The sequence below is a fragment of the Setaria viridis genome, chromosome 7 (assembly GCF_005286985.2).
Source record: "Setaria viridis chromosome 7, Setaria_viridis_v4.0, whole genome shotgun sequence".
Taxonomy (NCBI): domain Eukaryota; kingdom Viridiplantae; phylum Streptophyta; class Magnoliopsida; order Poales; family Poaceae; genus Setaria; species Setaria viridis.
In genome coordinates, this window is record NC_048269.2 from 7,420,665 (window position 1) to 7,437,291 (window position 16,627).

General features: G+C 49.6%; 2 protein-coding genes across 2 annotated transcripts; both read right to left on the reverse strand.

Annotated features, from left to right (window-relative positions):
- Window positions 1-1,774: 1,774 nt before the first annotated feature.
- On the reverse strand, window positions 1,775-5,177 carry LOC117862850 (1-aminocyclopropane-1-carboxylate oxidase homolog 1). Its single transcript, XM_034746381.2, has 4 exons — window positions 4,916-5,177; window positions 3,855-4,787; window positions 2,298-2,619; window positions 1,775-2,169 (listed from the first exon to the last, which is right to left on the reverse strand). Exons 2-4 carry the CDS (start codon window positions 4,673-4,675, stop codon window positions 1,924-1,926), a joined length of 1,389 nt encoding a protein of 462 aa, XP_034602272.1. The 5' UTR covers window positions 4,676-4,787; window positions 4,916-5,177; the 3' UTR covers window positions 1,775-1,923.
- On the reverse strand, window positions 4,692-15,271 carry LOC117864562 (1-aminocyclopropane-1-carboxylate oxidase homolog 1-like). The gene is made up of 3 exons (XM_034748694.1): window positions 15,120-15,271; window positions 4,916-5,237; window positions 4,692-4,787 (listed from the first exon to the last, which is right to left on the reverse strand). Exons 1-3 carry the CDS (start codon window positions 15,269-15,271, stop codon window positions 4,692-4,694), a joined length of 570 nt encoding a protein of 189 aa, XP_034604585.1.
- Between the last annotated feature and the right edge of the window lie 1,356 nt (window positions 15,272-16,627).

The following is a 16,627-nucleotide window of genomic DNA, read 5'->3' on the forward strand; positions in this document are numbered from 1 at the left end:
GTCGCCTAATTGATCCCCTCGGTCAAGCCATCCGAACAACACCTCTTGTCCCGGATCAACCGCGAGGATCCCATACTGGTGATCATAGCAGCCTCTGGAGGAGCGTCGCCGCTCCACCAGAGGCTCGGGGTTACTATTGGGGGGAAATATTAACGATCTCCCCAAGCCCATGGAAACAACAAAACGTAAAGGCCCAGGCCCACTTAAGGTAACAAGACTGCCATCGGCCCAATACGAGAGGGAGAGGCCACGCTCCGCCTCGCCTGACCCGGTGTCCCGGGGTCGGACATTCCCGACCCCTTGAAGACTAAACTCTGCCTCGCCCGACCCAGGGGATCAGGAACGGGAGCGCCCGACCCTCGCCGCAAAACTCTGCCTCGCCCGACCCTGGGCGTGGGGGTCGGACTCATTCGGGCCCACAAGACAAATATCTGCCTCGGGCGCAGATTGGAGGATCAGGGCGCGGATCTCGTGGGCCCCCCTATCGACCTCACCATAAATGCGCCGCGGCCCTAGCATGCAGAAAGGAGCTGGCGCTCCCAACGCGACCTATCACAAGTACCCATGCGCGACCGTGCGGTGCGAGCTGCAGTGGCCGCGGCTCCCTCTAATCCGCCACAGGGTCCTCATGGCCCGCGCCATCCGGCACAGGAGGGTGTTCCGCTCGTTCTCGCGCCCCGCGCTCCCGATGACAGGGACGCAACGTCCGCGTCTCACGGGTGATCAGCAAGATAACAGAATCGGCCATCCTCCCCGGCGGGCACAGACACCAAGACTGAACATCATCATCATGCCCGGCAGCAACGGCCACCGGAGAGATCATCGACAGGATCTGGAGGCAGCCGCCCTCTCCCGACGGACGCGCTGACAGGAGCCGGAGGCCGGAGTGAGGGGCGGCGGCCCTGGAACTTGGTCCCTCTCCTTATGTTGTATTTTACTTAGCTTTGTTTGTCTCTCTTACTCCCCCTGACACCCGGTCTCACCTGTAACCCCGGTGGCTCCCTTGCGCTATAAAAGGAGAACCGGGGGCCTGAGACAAGGGGACTCTCAAGCGAACAGAACACACTCACACCCACTTAGAGCATCAGTGCACACCCAAGAGACCTGGGATCAGCTCCCTCTCTCGCACTCCTATAACCCCTACTACAGAACCCCGCGTGGCCAACACGAGCAGCTCCCGATACTGGACGTAGGGCGTTCCTTTGCCCGAACCAGTCTGAACCCCGTGTCTCTCACGCCACCATCCGAAGTCTTACAGGCATAAAAGAAATTTACTAGTCTAAGTCTTGATCCGCTAATCTTGACAACGACAATTGTGAAATCTTTTCTTTTTTTTAAGAATCTATGGGAAGCTAAGAAAGCATACTTACATTTCATTTCTACACAGAGAGGTTAAAGATCAAGCACCGACCAACCCCGTCACTGCAAGATCAGGATACATCTTAGGTAGAAGGAGAAACGAGAACAAAGGAATTATAATCACAATGCATGCTCACCTGAGCCATAAGAAGCTAGACAAACGGGGAGAGCATCACGGACTGCGACCAAAGTGATAGCTATAAGATGCTTAATCGTGAGGAGAACGGCGGCAGTGAACAGGAGTACCGTGAAATGTTTCCTCACGATGCCATGAAGAAACATAGCCGAATGGAGGGACTACAAACGATATTGCTTGATACTAAATTTTAGACTAGAAATTAAAAAAACAATGTAATAATGTACAACCGGGCATATATGAAAGTAAATGGTCATTATTAAACATGGAGCACGACGGTAAGAACGACAACCTCCAGTTTACCAGCATTCTTTATTGCTCCATTTCCTTTGTTTCTCCTATTTTGTTTGCATATGAGTATATACCATACAATCTCCAATGCCTTCTTAATTGATGCATTGCACATGATATATAATTCCAGTCTGAATTCAGAGCCGGAAATCGTAAATAGCCGCCTTGCGACCCAACCCAACCGTGTAGTAATGCGCTATGTAATCTTTCGCGAGTGTTTCCCTGTACAACGGGGGATTCTCATCAGACAGCAGCTCCTTGATAGGGCCATACATCCTTGTCGAATCTGAATGGCTGGTAAAGCACGCGATCGAGACCCTCGGTCCAGCCTTCTTCGCCACCACCCTGTGCTCGGCGCTTTTGAACTTGTCGTTCGACATCATCTGCGCATACACACAACAAAAACTTAGTTATGACAAACGATGATTAAGATCTGACACTAACGATGACCTCCCCGATTTGTTGCGATAATCAACAGTTGGGACCTCAACAATGAGCATACTGTACATACCTGCATGAGATCACCGACGTTCACTATGAACGCTCCTGGCGTCGGCGGGACGTCAATCCACTGATCGTCGTGGAGGACCTGCAGGCCACCGATGTCATCCTGAAGGAGCACGGTGAGGAAGCCGGTGTCGGAATGCCTGGTTGTCCCGATGGCGAGATCGGGCTCAGGGCATGGAGGATAGTAGTGGAACAATATCATCTGCCCTTTGTTGCAGTCTATGTCAGTTAGGTAGGTCGGGCCAAGCCCAAGAGCCTCCGACAGCAACCTGTACAATGTGCCAAGCAAACGCTTGGTGTGCCTGGCGTAGTCAAAGAACGCATCCCTGTAAAATCAACAGCAGGTAGCGTTCACTGTCTAGTACCATCTTTTATGTTTACAAATCATAGCTATGAGTACTTGAGTCCATGTTTGGTCAGAAAAGTAGCAATGTAAATAGATATGTTTATCTGAAGATTCTACAGCCCACGATGTCGCTGGTAGAGAAACGAGCAGTAGTCCCAGTTGCGCCAAAAAACTATTAGAAAATCCTGAGAGGCTCCCACAACACGCACACATCGCTGTCACAAGTCACACGATTTTTCACGCGAAATATACGTGTGAAGAAAAACTAACTAAGTAGGAGATGCAATCCTTTTATAGTAACTCGTGGAGACCCTTTAGTCGTGGTTGGTAACACTAACCGGGACTAAAAGTGATCCTTTAGTCCCGGTTGATCTTACAAACCCGGACTAAAGCCTCCGAGGGCTTTAGTTCCGGTTGATGTCGGATTACGAAATTTAGATCCGGACTAAACCGTCCCCGGTCAAAAACAGCCAAGATTTTCGTTGAGGATGGAAGGTTGTTTTTCCACTCTACACACATAATAAAAAATGTCCTTACAAAGTTCGATACAATAATACAAAGAAACACTCCACCAGCATGGCAATATCTATGATTGTGGTGTAGAATTTTTACTTTTGTGTGTTTGCGGGGAAGAAACAGAGAAATTAAGAAATGGGCAGCCGTTCTCCGACGGCAATAGAGTCGAGTGCCAAGTGGCAGGTGGCGTTCAGAGCACATAGCCAGTCTAGTTTGGCACACTATCGACATGCTTCCTTTTAGTCAAAATGTGAACAAAAGTAAACATGAGGATAGGCATGTCATGACTTCGCTGAGACATAAATTCAGAAGTCTACATTTTACCGGAGGTAGTGGTTTGAGGAAAAATATGCGAGTCCTGTACAAAGTAGTGTTTCATCAGGCAACTTAGCGCTTGCCAATAATAAGTTGATACTGTACTACAGTACTAGTGATGCACTAAGTGTTACCTAGCCTTAAACAATAGAACAGAAATAGGAGTTCTCTGTGAAAAATCATGGCAAAACATAGCTCCAAATATTCACCAGCATCAGCTGCAACTTGAAACTTCCACAAAACAATATGGGTGCCCAAATCCATCTACTTCACTGATTTATCCTCCCGTGAGGTCGTTGGTCATCACTCATCAGGATTCACGAGAATATGTTACTAGTATTACCATTATCAAACAAGGTAGTGAGCGGAGACGAGAGCGCTCACCGGCAGTTCTCCGGCATCTCGCCGTCGGCCGGCGGGTCAGGCGCCAGGCGAAGGTAGAGCGTGTCGCGCCAGTTGGCCACAGGTGACTCGTACAAGTCGAAGTTGCAGTTGTACTTGACCGCCTTGGCCGGGTCCCGTGTGTAGAGCCGCGCCTTCTCGCTGCCCTCCCCGCCGTCGGCGTCGTGGAACGCCCGCGCTGCGCCCAGGGCCGCGGCGGCCACCTCCGCGGGCACGCCGTGGCCCGTCACCAGGAAGAGCCCCCACTCCGCCGCGGCGCGCCGCACGGCCGCCACCAGCGCGTCGTGGTCCGCCGCGCTGAGGTCGATCGTCGGGATGCAGGTCGGCTGGTGGTGGTGGGGAGCGCCGGGCTGTTGTGGCGGCGGCTGTTCGGGGTTCGGAACGCGGAAGATGCGTGGGACGCTCGTGGCGCCGGACGCGACGAGGCCACGAACGCCCGCGAAGCTCGCGTCCAGCGCGCGGAGCTCAGCCAGGCGGTCGTAGGGGACGGCGGCGCTGGTGGCGGGAGAGGGGGCCGGGGCGGACGACATGGTTACGCGTGTCGCGGCGTTGGTTGCGGCCGGCGGCAGGGCCGGGACGGGGGACAGCGAGTGCGTTCGGCACTTCGGCTCTTGTTCTTGTTTGATCGATGTGGCACGGAACAGGTTGGTGGGGCGACTGGGCGTGTAGCCGCCGGCTCTTCTTATCTGCTCGGCTGCCACGAGTGATGTGTGAGCGTCCGGCTGACCTGATGTAATATTTTGCGAGTGTTTCCCTGTACAACGGGGAATTCTCATCAGACAGCAGCTCCCTGATAGGGCCATACATCCTTGTCGAATCTTAATGGCTGGTAAAGCACGCCATCGAGACCCTCGGTCCAGCCTTCTTCGCCACCACCCTGTGCTCGGCGCTTTTGAACTTGTCGTTCGACATCATCTGCGCATACACACAACAAAAACTTAGTTATGACAAACGATGATTAAGATCTGACACTAACGATGAGCTTCCCGATTTGTTGCGATAATCAGCAGTTGGGACCTCAACGATGAGCATACTGTACATACCTGCATGAGATCGCCGACGTTCACTATGAACGCTCCTGGCGTCGGCGGGACGTCAATCCACTGATCGCCGTGGAGGACCTGCAGGCCACCGTTGTCATCCTGAAGGAGCACGGTGAGGAAGCCGGTGTCGGAATGCCTGGTTGTCCCTATGGCGAGTTCGGGCTCAGGGCATGGAGGATAGTAGTGGAACAATATCATGTGCCCTTTGTTGCAGTCTATGTCAGTTCGGTAGGTCGGGCCAAGCCCAAGAGCCTCCGGCAGCAACTTGTACAATGTGCCAAGCAAACGCTTGGTGTGCCTGGCGTAGTCAAAGAACGCATCCCTGTAAAATCAACAGCAGGTAACGTTCACTGTCTAGTACCATCTTTTTTGTTTACAAATCATAGCTATGAGTACTTGAGTCCATGTTTGGTCAGAAAAGTAGCAATGTAAATAGATATGTATATCTGAAGATTCTGGCCTCAGCCTACGATGTCAGTAGTCCCGGTTGCGCTAAAAAAAATATTAGAAATTCTCGGGAGACTCCCACAACACGTGCATGTGGCATATCACAAATCACGCGATTTTTTACGCAAAATAGGCGCATGAAAAAAACTAAATAGGGGATGCAATCCTTTCGTAGTAACTCATGGGAACTCTTTAGTCCTAATTGGTAACACCAATCGTGACTAAAGGTGATCCTTTAGTCCTGATTGGTAACACCAACCGGGACTAAAGGTGATCTAGGTGATCCTTTAGTCTCGGTTGGTCTTACGAACCCGAACTAAAGCCTCCGAGGGCTTTAGTTAGGGTTGGTATCGGATTACAAAATTTAGACCCGGGACTAAATCCTCTTTAATTCCGGGTCAAAAACAAACAAGATTTTTGTTGAGGATGGAAAGTCATTTTTCCACTAGTGCGCCTAACAAATTTCAATACAATGATACAAAGAATCACTCCAGCAGCATGGCAATATCTGATTGTGGTGTAGAATTACTTTTGTGTGTTTGCGGGGAAAAAACAGAGAAATTAAGAAATGGGCAGCCGTTCTCCGCGGGCAATAGAGTCGAGTGCCAAGGCAGGTGGCGTTCAGAGCACATAGCCAGTCTAGTTTGGCACACTATCGACGTGCTTCTTTTTAGTCAAAATTTGGACAAAAGGAAGGTCCTGTTTGGCATGGCTCCAACTCCGGGTGGAGCTGCTCCACTCCTGAACTCCACATGGAGCCAGCTCCGCTCCAAAACTCCAGAACAAAAATAAGGTGTTTGGCTAGATGGGTGCTCTCAGCTCTAAAAAAGATCAATTTCAATGTGGATTGCCATTATTGCCCCCTAATTAAGGCCCCACTTGTCATCCTCTCTATCTCATCTTCTTCTTCCCCCTTTTCCACTGCATTGTGCTGCACACGGGAGACCCTCCACGGGCGGCGGGGTGGGTGGCGGGCTGGGCGGCGACGGGCGGCGGGGTGGGCGGCGGGCTCAACGGCGGGCGGCGGGGTGGGCGGCGACGGGCGATGACGGGCGGCGGGCAGCGACGGGTGCGGCGGGCGGCGGGCTGGGCGGTGGGGTGGGCGGCGACGGGCGGCGGGCGGCGACGGGCGGCGACGGGCGACGACAAGCGACGACGGGCGACGGGCGCGGCGACGGGCGACGACAGGCGGCGGGCGGCGACGGGCGGCGGGCGGCGACGGGCAGCGGGTGGCGGGCGGCGACGGGCGACGGGGCGGGCGGCGGGCGGCGAGGCCGGCCGGCCACGGGGGCGGCGACGGGCGGGGCTCTGGCGGCGAGTGGGGCTCGAGAGAATAGAAGAGAGAATAGAATGAAATGTTTTTTTGTGTAACCAGTGGCATTGGTGGGTAATTACCCACCAACTCCACGAGGAGGTTCAAAAGAGAGGTTTCTGGAGCAGCAAAAGAGGTGCTCCAAAACTCCACCTCCATTTGCACTACAGCTCCATGGAGTTGGCAACTCCATGGAGTTTTGGAGTTGGGGTGTTTGGCTGAATTTTTTGATGGAGTTGCTAGAGTTTAGGAGTGGAGCCGTGCCAAACAGGGCCTAAACATGAGGATAGGCATGTCATGACTTAGCTGTGACATAAATTCAGAAGTCTACATTTGTGACAACCATAGAATTCAAAAGGGCAAAACAAGAGAAATAAGGGGGAAAGATTAGAAACAATCCAAATTTGCAAAATGCCAAACTCAAAAACCTTTCAAATTTCCTAAGTGTTGAAAAACACCATCAAAAGCACGTAATTGGGGTAAGAGTTGAAAACAAAAATTCGTATGTAAACTCAACTTTTGGCCAATACAGGAGTTATAGAAATTTTTAAAACAAGCAACTTTTGTTATTTGAGCTTTCGCTGATTTTGAGTGGAAGGTGTTCAAAACTTGAATCAAATTTCAGTCGAATTTGGGGCAAATTCAAAAATCAGCCTAAGCCGACATTCCACCATTTTTTCATCCAATTATATCTCCAATTCTAGCCCGAATTTCACTGGTTTGTATTTGTAAAAGTTGTAGCTTGAAGACCCAACTCAAACTTTTATATTTGAAAAATTCAAAGTTTGAATTTGAAATCGGGAGAAAATCAGCCCCTGAACCTGTTGCCTACACACACTCGCGACAGCACGTGCACGCGATCGGGGCGTGATCGCGCACGGCATGTCGTGGCGTGACGCACCACCCGCTTGGTGCAGCCCCGCCGGCCACTCGCCGCCGGTGATGGGACAGCACGTCCCCGGCGCTCGCCCAACCGCACGTGCGCGCTATCTCCCTCACCCGATCGGCTGATCGATCCCAGCCAATGCCCAGCCGCGCGCCACGCGCTCCTGCCCAGCCTCGCCGCTGCAGCTGCCACGTCGCCGGCCAATGCCCACCGGCGATGCGACCTGATGAGCACACCACCTCACCCAGTCGCTACGCGAGACAAGCCAGATCCTTCACACCACAATCCCGGCCGGCCAGTCCCCGCACGGCATCCACGCGCGCCCGCACGCTCACACGCCTCCACCGGCCAACCGTCGCGCGCTCCTGCCTGCTCCGCCAGTCACCGGCCACCTCCATGCTCCCCGGTGGGCCCAAGCTTATCCCCTCTTCGCCCTCCAGCCGGCTATAAAAGTCGCTCCTCTCCGAGCTCACTGGCGCACGCCTCATTCGCCCCTTCGCCGAAGCTCTGCCGCGCCGCCCGTAGCACCTCCCCATGGAGCCCTCCCCTCCAAGCACCCCTGCCACTACCTAAGCCCTCTGGTGGACCACCCGTACCCTACACCACCTTCCCGAGCTCTCCCCGGCCATCTCCGCCACCACTAGCGCCGGAGACGACGAGCCTCCACCGCGCCCGAGGCCTCGCCGTCAAGCTCCACCTCCGGTCACCCTCCGCCTTTGACACCCACAGCTCATAGGCCCTAGGTTAGCCCCTCATCCCGCCCAGACCCTCACCTTGCCCCCTCCCCGTTGGCACTCGCCAAAATCAAGCTCGCCGCGCCGCCGGCCAAACTTAAGGGCCACAATGCAAGCCCCAAATTCTTTCTAGGGTTTGAACCGTAGAATACGAGAACCCCATTGAAATGTTCAATAGATTCAGGGCCCCTTACGTGAAACGTATTTAACCTTTTCTATTTTAAAATGGATTAAATGGCTAAAACTTTGAAAACTTGTAGAAAATGGTAGAAAAATGGTAAAAATGTGAAATCAATTTTTGTTGGACTCCGGATGATGTCTAGTTTCACTGAAAAATATTATTGGACATGTCACTGTTATGTATTTCACCCTAGGATTTATTTTTTATAAAAGCCAATAAATGCATTAAATCATAGAAAACTTAGAAAAATATGAAACCACTTCTATTAGTTTACTCTTGACATGCTTGTTCTAGATATGTAATTTATGCTACTGGTTTAAATGATGATCTTACTGTTTTAAGTCCAAATGCTTAAATGCTAAGTTGTGTTGGTGTAAAATTCAGAAACAGAACAACTTTCCAAATGAATGTTGAGCAACCCCAAAATAACCCCACCCTTATTTGTGAATTTTAAGTTATTAAAATCTTATATATATACACAATCACCATCAAAGCCAAGCTCGAGTTTTAAATCGCAATACACCTTACTTTATGAAGAAATCAAAGTTTGAATTCTTGTCTAGACGAACATGGTCAAAATGCAATATTTACTTCTGCAATAATCCGTGAAATGCCACCTGCACATAGAAACATGTAATTGAACTCTTGCATATGCATCTCGTGTAGAATACGAGCTACTTTCGGCAGCTGAGGAGGAGCCATTTGCAGAGGTAAACCAGATCGAGGTTGCATAGTACCCCAGTTAAGCTCAAACGAGCCTCAGTCTAACCTAGTACAGGAAGGCAAGCCCCGGAGCATAACCCTAATTTTCAAATTATGCAATACTTATGTTACTTATATTTGTGTATTAAGTTTATAAACCTTAGTTGAATGCTTCTAGTACCCATGACTTGAATGCTAGCATGTTAAGTCGAGTAGTTGCTATGCTAATAGGGACAAGGTAAAAATCGAGTGATTCACTGTCACTTGCGAGCTATAGGAGTTGCCTGTTTACTTATGTTGGAATCATAAGGTTTACGGGTGGGATTTGGTACTATGTTCTGCAATTATTGATGCCCCATCTGTATAGAGGAAAAACTGCTAAGGTCAAAATGTGTGGGAGTTCTGGTCAAGTGTTTGAACGTACTAAAAACATGATAAGAGTATGAGGAATCAGTAAACCTAGTACCTGATTATAACCGGCGTGGATCTTTCCCCCGCTCTCTCTGGAACTGAGTTCCCCTGCGGTCGCATGTGGGTACAAGTGCAGTCACGGTACAGTGTCATTCCAGGACCGGTGGGGCCTTGTATCCAAGGAAGTGGGATCTAGATAAATGCCGCGAATTGACGGGAACCATTGATATATGTGAACCCGTCGCGGCAGTAGCATATGTCGTGTGTTTAGGTACACCTTACAAGGTTAAGAAATTCGATTCCAATCGTCTGCTTCTCACAGTTTGGAACTGCTTGACCTCTTTTCCTGCATTGAGTAAGAAGGTGAACAAGGATGATGCTTAATATTGATACTTGATTAAATTGTAAGGATCCACTTTAGAAGCTTTTGACAAAACAAATCCCTCAGCCAAAAAGCCTTGCATGTCTCAGAGTCGGTGGATTAGATACACCTGACGGGTAAGTCTTGCGGAGTATTAGTATACTCAGCTGTGGCGGAACCGTCCAACTTAAACTGGTTTAAATGCGCCTAATCGCTGCCGATGCAGCAATTATCTGAAACGCATTTAAAACAGTATAAGTCCGGTCGTCCGTCGAGTGTCCCTAGGACTCCTCGAATGATCCACGTCACGTCTCATAGCCATACATCAGGATTGTTTCCGCGATGGGAAAGCATCAACAAATATTACATTTTTACATACATACACGAGGTACGAGTTATTACAAGACATAGTTTGAAATAAACTTAACAGTGCAGATTAGACAGAGGTTCTAGGATTTTAAACATAAACGGTTCAGGTGGGAGATGAACATTTTAAGATTTCTTCTAAGGGTATTGTGAGACTCATAACAATACCCTAGTTTTTCGGGGCTTCCTCCTCAGTGGATTCCTGCGGTGCCTCTGAAAATAGCCACAAGGGATAACCCTGAGTACGAGGTACTCAGCAAGGCTTACCCGACTAACCAATATAATAGTTTTTCTTGGAACCGCATGATAGCTTTTTGGTGTACTGGTTGATGCACTTTTTGCTAAAAGAGCTTATTATAAGAGTGTCCTTAGCTTTATCTTTTATTTCAATTAAGTTATTACCTAACCATTCTAGATGATGATAGAAGATTAATTGCAAACAACAAGGTATTAAGTCATACACCAAAACATTAGTGGAAAGATGTAGCATTCATGAATTTATGCTACGATGCTCAACAGTGATCAAGTGCATTCATAACCGAGAATTGCAACGATCCAGATCAAATTACATCCTGCAGGAGAGTACCCTGATCACCAGTTATATACGACTGTCCAGGTCGTACATAACGACTTTTCGATTAGCAAATCCAACGATTGGGAATAAGACTACCCAGACCCAGGGACGCACCCCCACATGGGACCCCACGTCTGGCCTGATCGCCATGTGAGTTTCAGGCTACGCCCCTGCCAATCTCCAGCACGTCAAGCGCGGGTATGAAGTATTCCCGATCAGAGGGTTTACTAACCTACTGGGCTTTACTGGTCCCATACCCAGTAAGTGATCAGATGTCTTTCACTTGATCAAAGGTTAAGACAACGAATCGGGCCTTAACCAAATTAATCTAGCAGACAGAACTACATCCTTAGCTTCTGTCCGCTTCTTAACTTCCAAGTTATCTTTCCATAAATAACATGCATGACTCAATATTTACCTTAAGGTTCGGTAAACCAATTGTTTAAGCAACTAAGCATTTCTAGACTTGGGTTATTTACTAAATGTTTGAACAAGTGGCAAAGATGTCCTTAAAACAAGGTAGGATAATGCACAAGAATGGGTTTCAAGCAACTCCTAGACCTAGTGCATTCATATAGCAAATAACCGATAATTGGACACATGAAATATCGACTCCAAAATAATAGGTATAATGCACCGGGGCTTGCCTTGTTCTATAAAAAAGTTAGCACTGTCTGAAGGGTTGGCCTCGTAGGGAACCAATTCAATGATCTCTTCGAATTCCAGAGATCCTTCTGAAAATTCCGAGAAATCTCCTTCTGGTGCTTCGGTGTCTATGACAAAGCATATGCAGGGGTTAGGAATGCAACTTTTTTAATACAAGACTATACAACTTTCCTTCATGATAAAGTTGCAAGCCAACAAGGACTATACAATTTATCATGATAAAGTTGCAAGCCAACACACAAAAACCCGAAAAGATTAGCCCAACAATTTTATTTCCTTAACTATCCTTACTTAGGGCTTTTTCTTTTATTTTTAGAAGATATTATAATTATTTTCTAATCTTGAAACCTAATTTCCTATGAGTTAACAATAATTTGTGATTATGAAAATGTTATTCCATATTTTATGCATTTAATAATGATTAAGTATTTATTTAAATACCTTAAAAGAAAGGCATTAAATAAATACCCAAATTTTTATTATTTTTCCTAAGGTATAAAAATTTTAATGCATAAAGAAAAATAAAATAAGCCTAACAAAATCGGTTTCACTAATTTTGGACACCCCTAGAAATTTCTGTGATTTAAATGGTGAGATTGGATTTAATCTATTTATTCTATAAAGAAAATCTAACTTTTTCCCGAAAAACACCTCGGCCTACTTTTCTCACGCGCCCTAACTCTACCCCCTCTCTTTTACGCTGGGCCCGCGGCTTGGACCCACCTCTTTCTCCTATTTATCTGACCCGCCGGCCTCTTAAACCCCTACTGGGCCTACTGGGCTATTTTCTTTTTCGTTTTCTTTTCTCCATCCGGCAATGGCCCGACGGCCCATCTCTCCTTTTCCTCCTCTTCCGCGAAGCCGGTCTGCTGGACCACCTGGGCCTCCGGCCTTTTCCTCCAACGGCCCTTCCCCGTGCCGGCACTTGGGCCGACTGGGCTCCGGCCCAACCATCTCTCCCGCTCGGCCGGCCTCCTTCTCTCCCCTGCTTCCTCTGACGCGCGGGCCCGCCGATGCCAGACTCTTCTTCCTCCTCCCGCCAAAAACCGGGCGCGACAGGGGGCGGTGCGGCTCGCCGGCCGGCGCCCCACCGGCGACGGGGCTAGGCCAGGGAAGCATCCCCATGCCCTAGCGCACCCGTGCGCGGCGGTAACTCCCCAGGAGGTGGCCGGAGCCACTCCCTCCACGGCGGCGGGCGGCGGCGCCTACGGTCGGTCGTGATTAGGCACAACGACAGCGCAACCTACCTTGATGACTACCCCTACAGCTCCCTAGTACCCCAAGGACTCATCTACGACTACCCATAAGGACGGAGAGTAGCGGCAAGAGGGTGCTCACCGTGAGCAGGAGGTGCGGCGGTGGCGGACGGAAATGAAGGTGATGTAGGGTATGCCGGCGGAGGGGCTGGGCAACAAGTTGCTAGGATTGCTGGTGGGGTGTAAGTGGAGGTGTGGATGGAGGGAATCGACGGGAGCTGCAGCGTGGTGGGAGTATTTTGCTCGGCGGCGGCGGTTTGACAGAGAGGACGGCGGCGGTAAAAAGGACCGACGGTAAGCACGGCGGCGGGAGCGGTAGATATATGAAGTTTTACCGTGCGCATGGTTGACACCGTGACCTAGCTAGGGACTTGCGTAGCGCGGAGGTGGCCTAGATGTCAAGTTGGACTGCGGCAGAAGCACCGGCGGCGACACGTCCTGCTTGCTCTGTCGCCCCCCCCCCCTCTTTTGTTTCTGACGCCTGAAAATTCAGATCCAAATCATGGTTGATTTTGAATCCGACGGCTCCCCGGTCCTTTAAGCAATGTTGTAGATAAACTTGAACTCTCCAAGTTTTATTTTTGCTCTGACCCGAGATAAACATCCTACATAGTCAAATTTTGAATTCTTTCCCTCATCTAACTGAATTACTCTGAAACTTGAAGTTCAGTTCGTCAGTCATTTGACATGGCCATGTACCCATCTATTAATTCACTTTCAGTGCACCAATTCCACTCTTCTCAGTCCAACTTCCATCCATTTGTGTTCTACAACTTCCAAAGATTCCATTTTGCCCATAAACACTCACACCTTTTGCTCTACATTCTTCTGAAATCGGCTCCAAACTTAGCTACCTATTGCTGTTTCAGACTTAGACAGATTCAGCAATTCAGTCTACTGTGACAAAGTGCTGACTTTGAGCTAAATTTTGAATTTGTTCCCTTTACTGTTCCTGATCAACAACACCCGAATCTATTTGTCCAAAGTCCATACTTCATCACTGTATAGTTGTCTTGGTCCACTTATTTGGAAAATTTGGCAGAAATTAATTTCCAAAATGGACTCTTGTGCTGTTTTCTGAAATTCCTATTGTCGGACGATGAATAGTACATTTCGGTTTTAATTTCTTTCTTTGATTTTTTTGAGACATCTAGGACCAGATCTTGTCCCCAATCTTGATCTCCAAGTTCTAAACACTCTTATCCTTTGGTTCTATATTTTTGCCAAATTTTTCTGAATTTTGAATTCAAAATTCAAATTTTGGTCAAATTTGACTCGAATTTGATTCTTAGCCAATTTCTTCTCCTTTTCTTCATGATTTGCTTCTATTTCTTCGGAATTATTTCTGATGGCTAAAATAGCAGGTGTTACATCAGCGTTACTTGTGGCTATCTTTTTAGGTAATGTGGATGTGAATGACTTTGTTGCTTGTGTAACTTGGCCGTCCTAGCTCCCTCCGGGTTAGATGGTTAAGTGGGACCCATCCTCGATCAGCGAGGATCGTGGTGATTGATATCATGGCAAGCTTCACCATGGTATTATGTATCGATGTTAGACTTTGTTTTCCTCTGCTTTGAAATCTGAACCACTCCTTTATGCATTGAACTCTTGTTTGTAATAACTTAATTTGGGACATGTAATATATTATCTGGATTGTTGTAATCTCTGAACTCGTCTTCGTACGAGCTTGGTATGCTTGTTTCGATCGGAAATACATGGTTGTATTGGGTGAAACCCGACAGACTACCATCTTGATCTGATTAAAGTGTCTATTTGCATTTGAGGTGATGTTTAGTATACTTTAGCTGGGTTAATTTGGGTGGTTCTGCCATAATATTTTACCGGAGGTAGTGGTTTGAGGAAAAATATGGAAGTCCTGTACAAAGTAGTGTTTCATCAGGCAACTTGCGCTTGCCAATAATAAGTTGATACTGTACTACAGTACTAGTGATGCACTAAGTGTTGCCTAGCCTTAAACAATAGAACAGAAATAGGAGTTCTCTGTGAAAAAACATGGCAAAACATAGCTCCAAATATTCACCAGCATCAGCTGCAACTTGAAACTTCCACAAAACAATATGGGTGGCCAAATCCATCTACTTCACTGATTTATCCTCCCGTGAGGTCGTTGGTCATCACTTATCAGGATTCACGACAATATGTTACTAGTATTACCATTATCAAACAAGATAGTGAGCGGAGAAGAGAGCACTCACCGGCAGTTCTCCGGCATCTCGCCGTCGGCCGGCAGGTCAGGCGCCTGGCGAAGGTAGAGCATGTCACGCCAGTTCGGAAGTTGCAGTTGTACTTCACCACCTTGGCTGGGTCCCGCGTGTAGAGCCGCGCCTTCTCGCTGCCCTCCCCGCCGTCGGCGTCGTGGAACGCACGCGCTGCGCCCAGGGCCGTGGCTGCCACCTCCGCGAGCACGCCGTGGCCCGTCACCAAGAAGAGCCCCCACATCTCCACCGCGGCGCGTCCATCATGCGGGACAGCGAGTGCATTCGGCACTTCGGCTCTTGCTCTTGTTTGATCGATGTGGCATGGAACAGGTTGGTGGGGCGACTGGGCGTGTAGCCGCTTGCTCTTCTTACATGCTCGGCAGCCACAACTGATGTGTGAGTGTCTTGCTGACCTGATGGACCACGCCACGTTTCTTGACCCTACTCGATGGACAATGAGCTCAAGTGGTCCAGAGATTCCGGCGAGGCTAGAAAGGATTAGTGCTTCTGCAGGTTGGGTGCTACCGTGCTTCTAATCCGCGGATCTAACTAAATTGTTAGATAACCAATATGCTCATTTTGAGGTGCATCCACGGGTTGGGAGCACGGTAGTACTCAAATATGTGGGAGCATTGAACCTTTCTCCCGGCGAGGCGGTTGGTGCATGAGGTTGGAGTCGTGCAAGTGTTGCTGCTGCCGTCGATCGGGCGCTGTTGGGGGGAAATATTAACGATCTCCTAATACCGCTTAAAGCAAAAATCATGAAGGCCCAGGCCCATCCAAGATAGCGAAATCGCCGTCAAGCCCAACATGAGCGGGACTCCGCCTCGTCCGACCACGGTCCCGGGGTCAGGAGCGCCCGACCCCTCGCCGCAAGGTTCCGCCTCGCCGGACCCTGGGCGCAGGGGTCGGACTCACTGGGGTCCACGAGACGGATATTCCCCTTGGGCGCGGACCGGATGATCAGGGCAACGATCTCATGGGTCCCCCTGTCGACCTCGCCATAAATGCACCGCAGGTCTGTCAGGAAGAAGGATGATCGCGCTCCTTATGCAACCCGCTGCAAGTACCCATGCACGGCCGCACTGTACAAGCTATAGTACCGGCGGCCTCCTTCCATTCGCCGCAAGGCACTCATGGCCTGCGCCGCCCGGAGCAGAGGGAAGACTCGCCCGTTCTTGGGCCCCATGCGCCCGGCAGCAGGGATGTCACGCCCGCTCTCCGCGAGCCATCAGCAGGATGGTGGAATCCACCGTCCCTCCCAACGGACACCTGAGTCACGACGAAATGCCCTCATCATGACACAGCGGCTACAGCCATCGAGGAGGCCATATGCAGGGCGCGATGACAGTTGGCGAGTGGCGACCCTCCTCCTCCAGCATACGCGCCGGCAGACGCCGAAGGCCGGCGTGGACGATGGGAAACCAAGGAACTTGGTTTCTCCCTTCGTGTTGTATTTTTACCATACTACGTTTAAACTCTTTACGGCTCTCACCACCCAGTCTCACCTGTAACCCCGGCAGTCCCCTTACGATATAAAAGGAGCATCGGTGGCCAGAGACGGGGGGCTCGGATTCTTTTCCCTCAAGCCAACAGC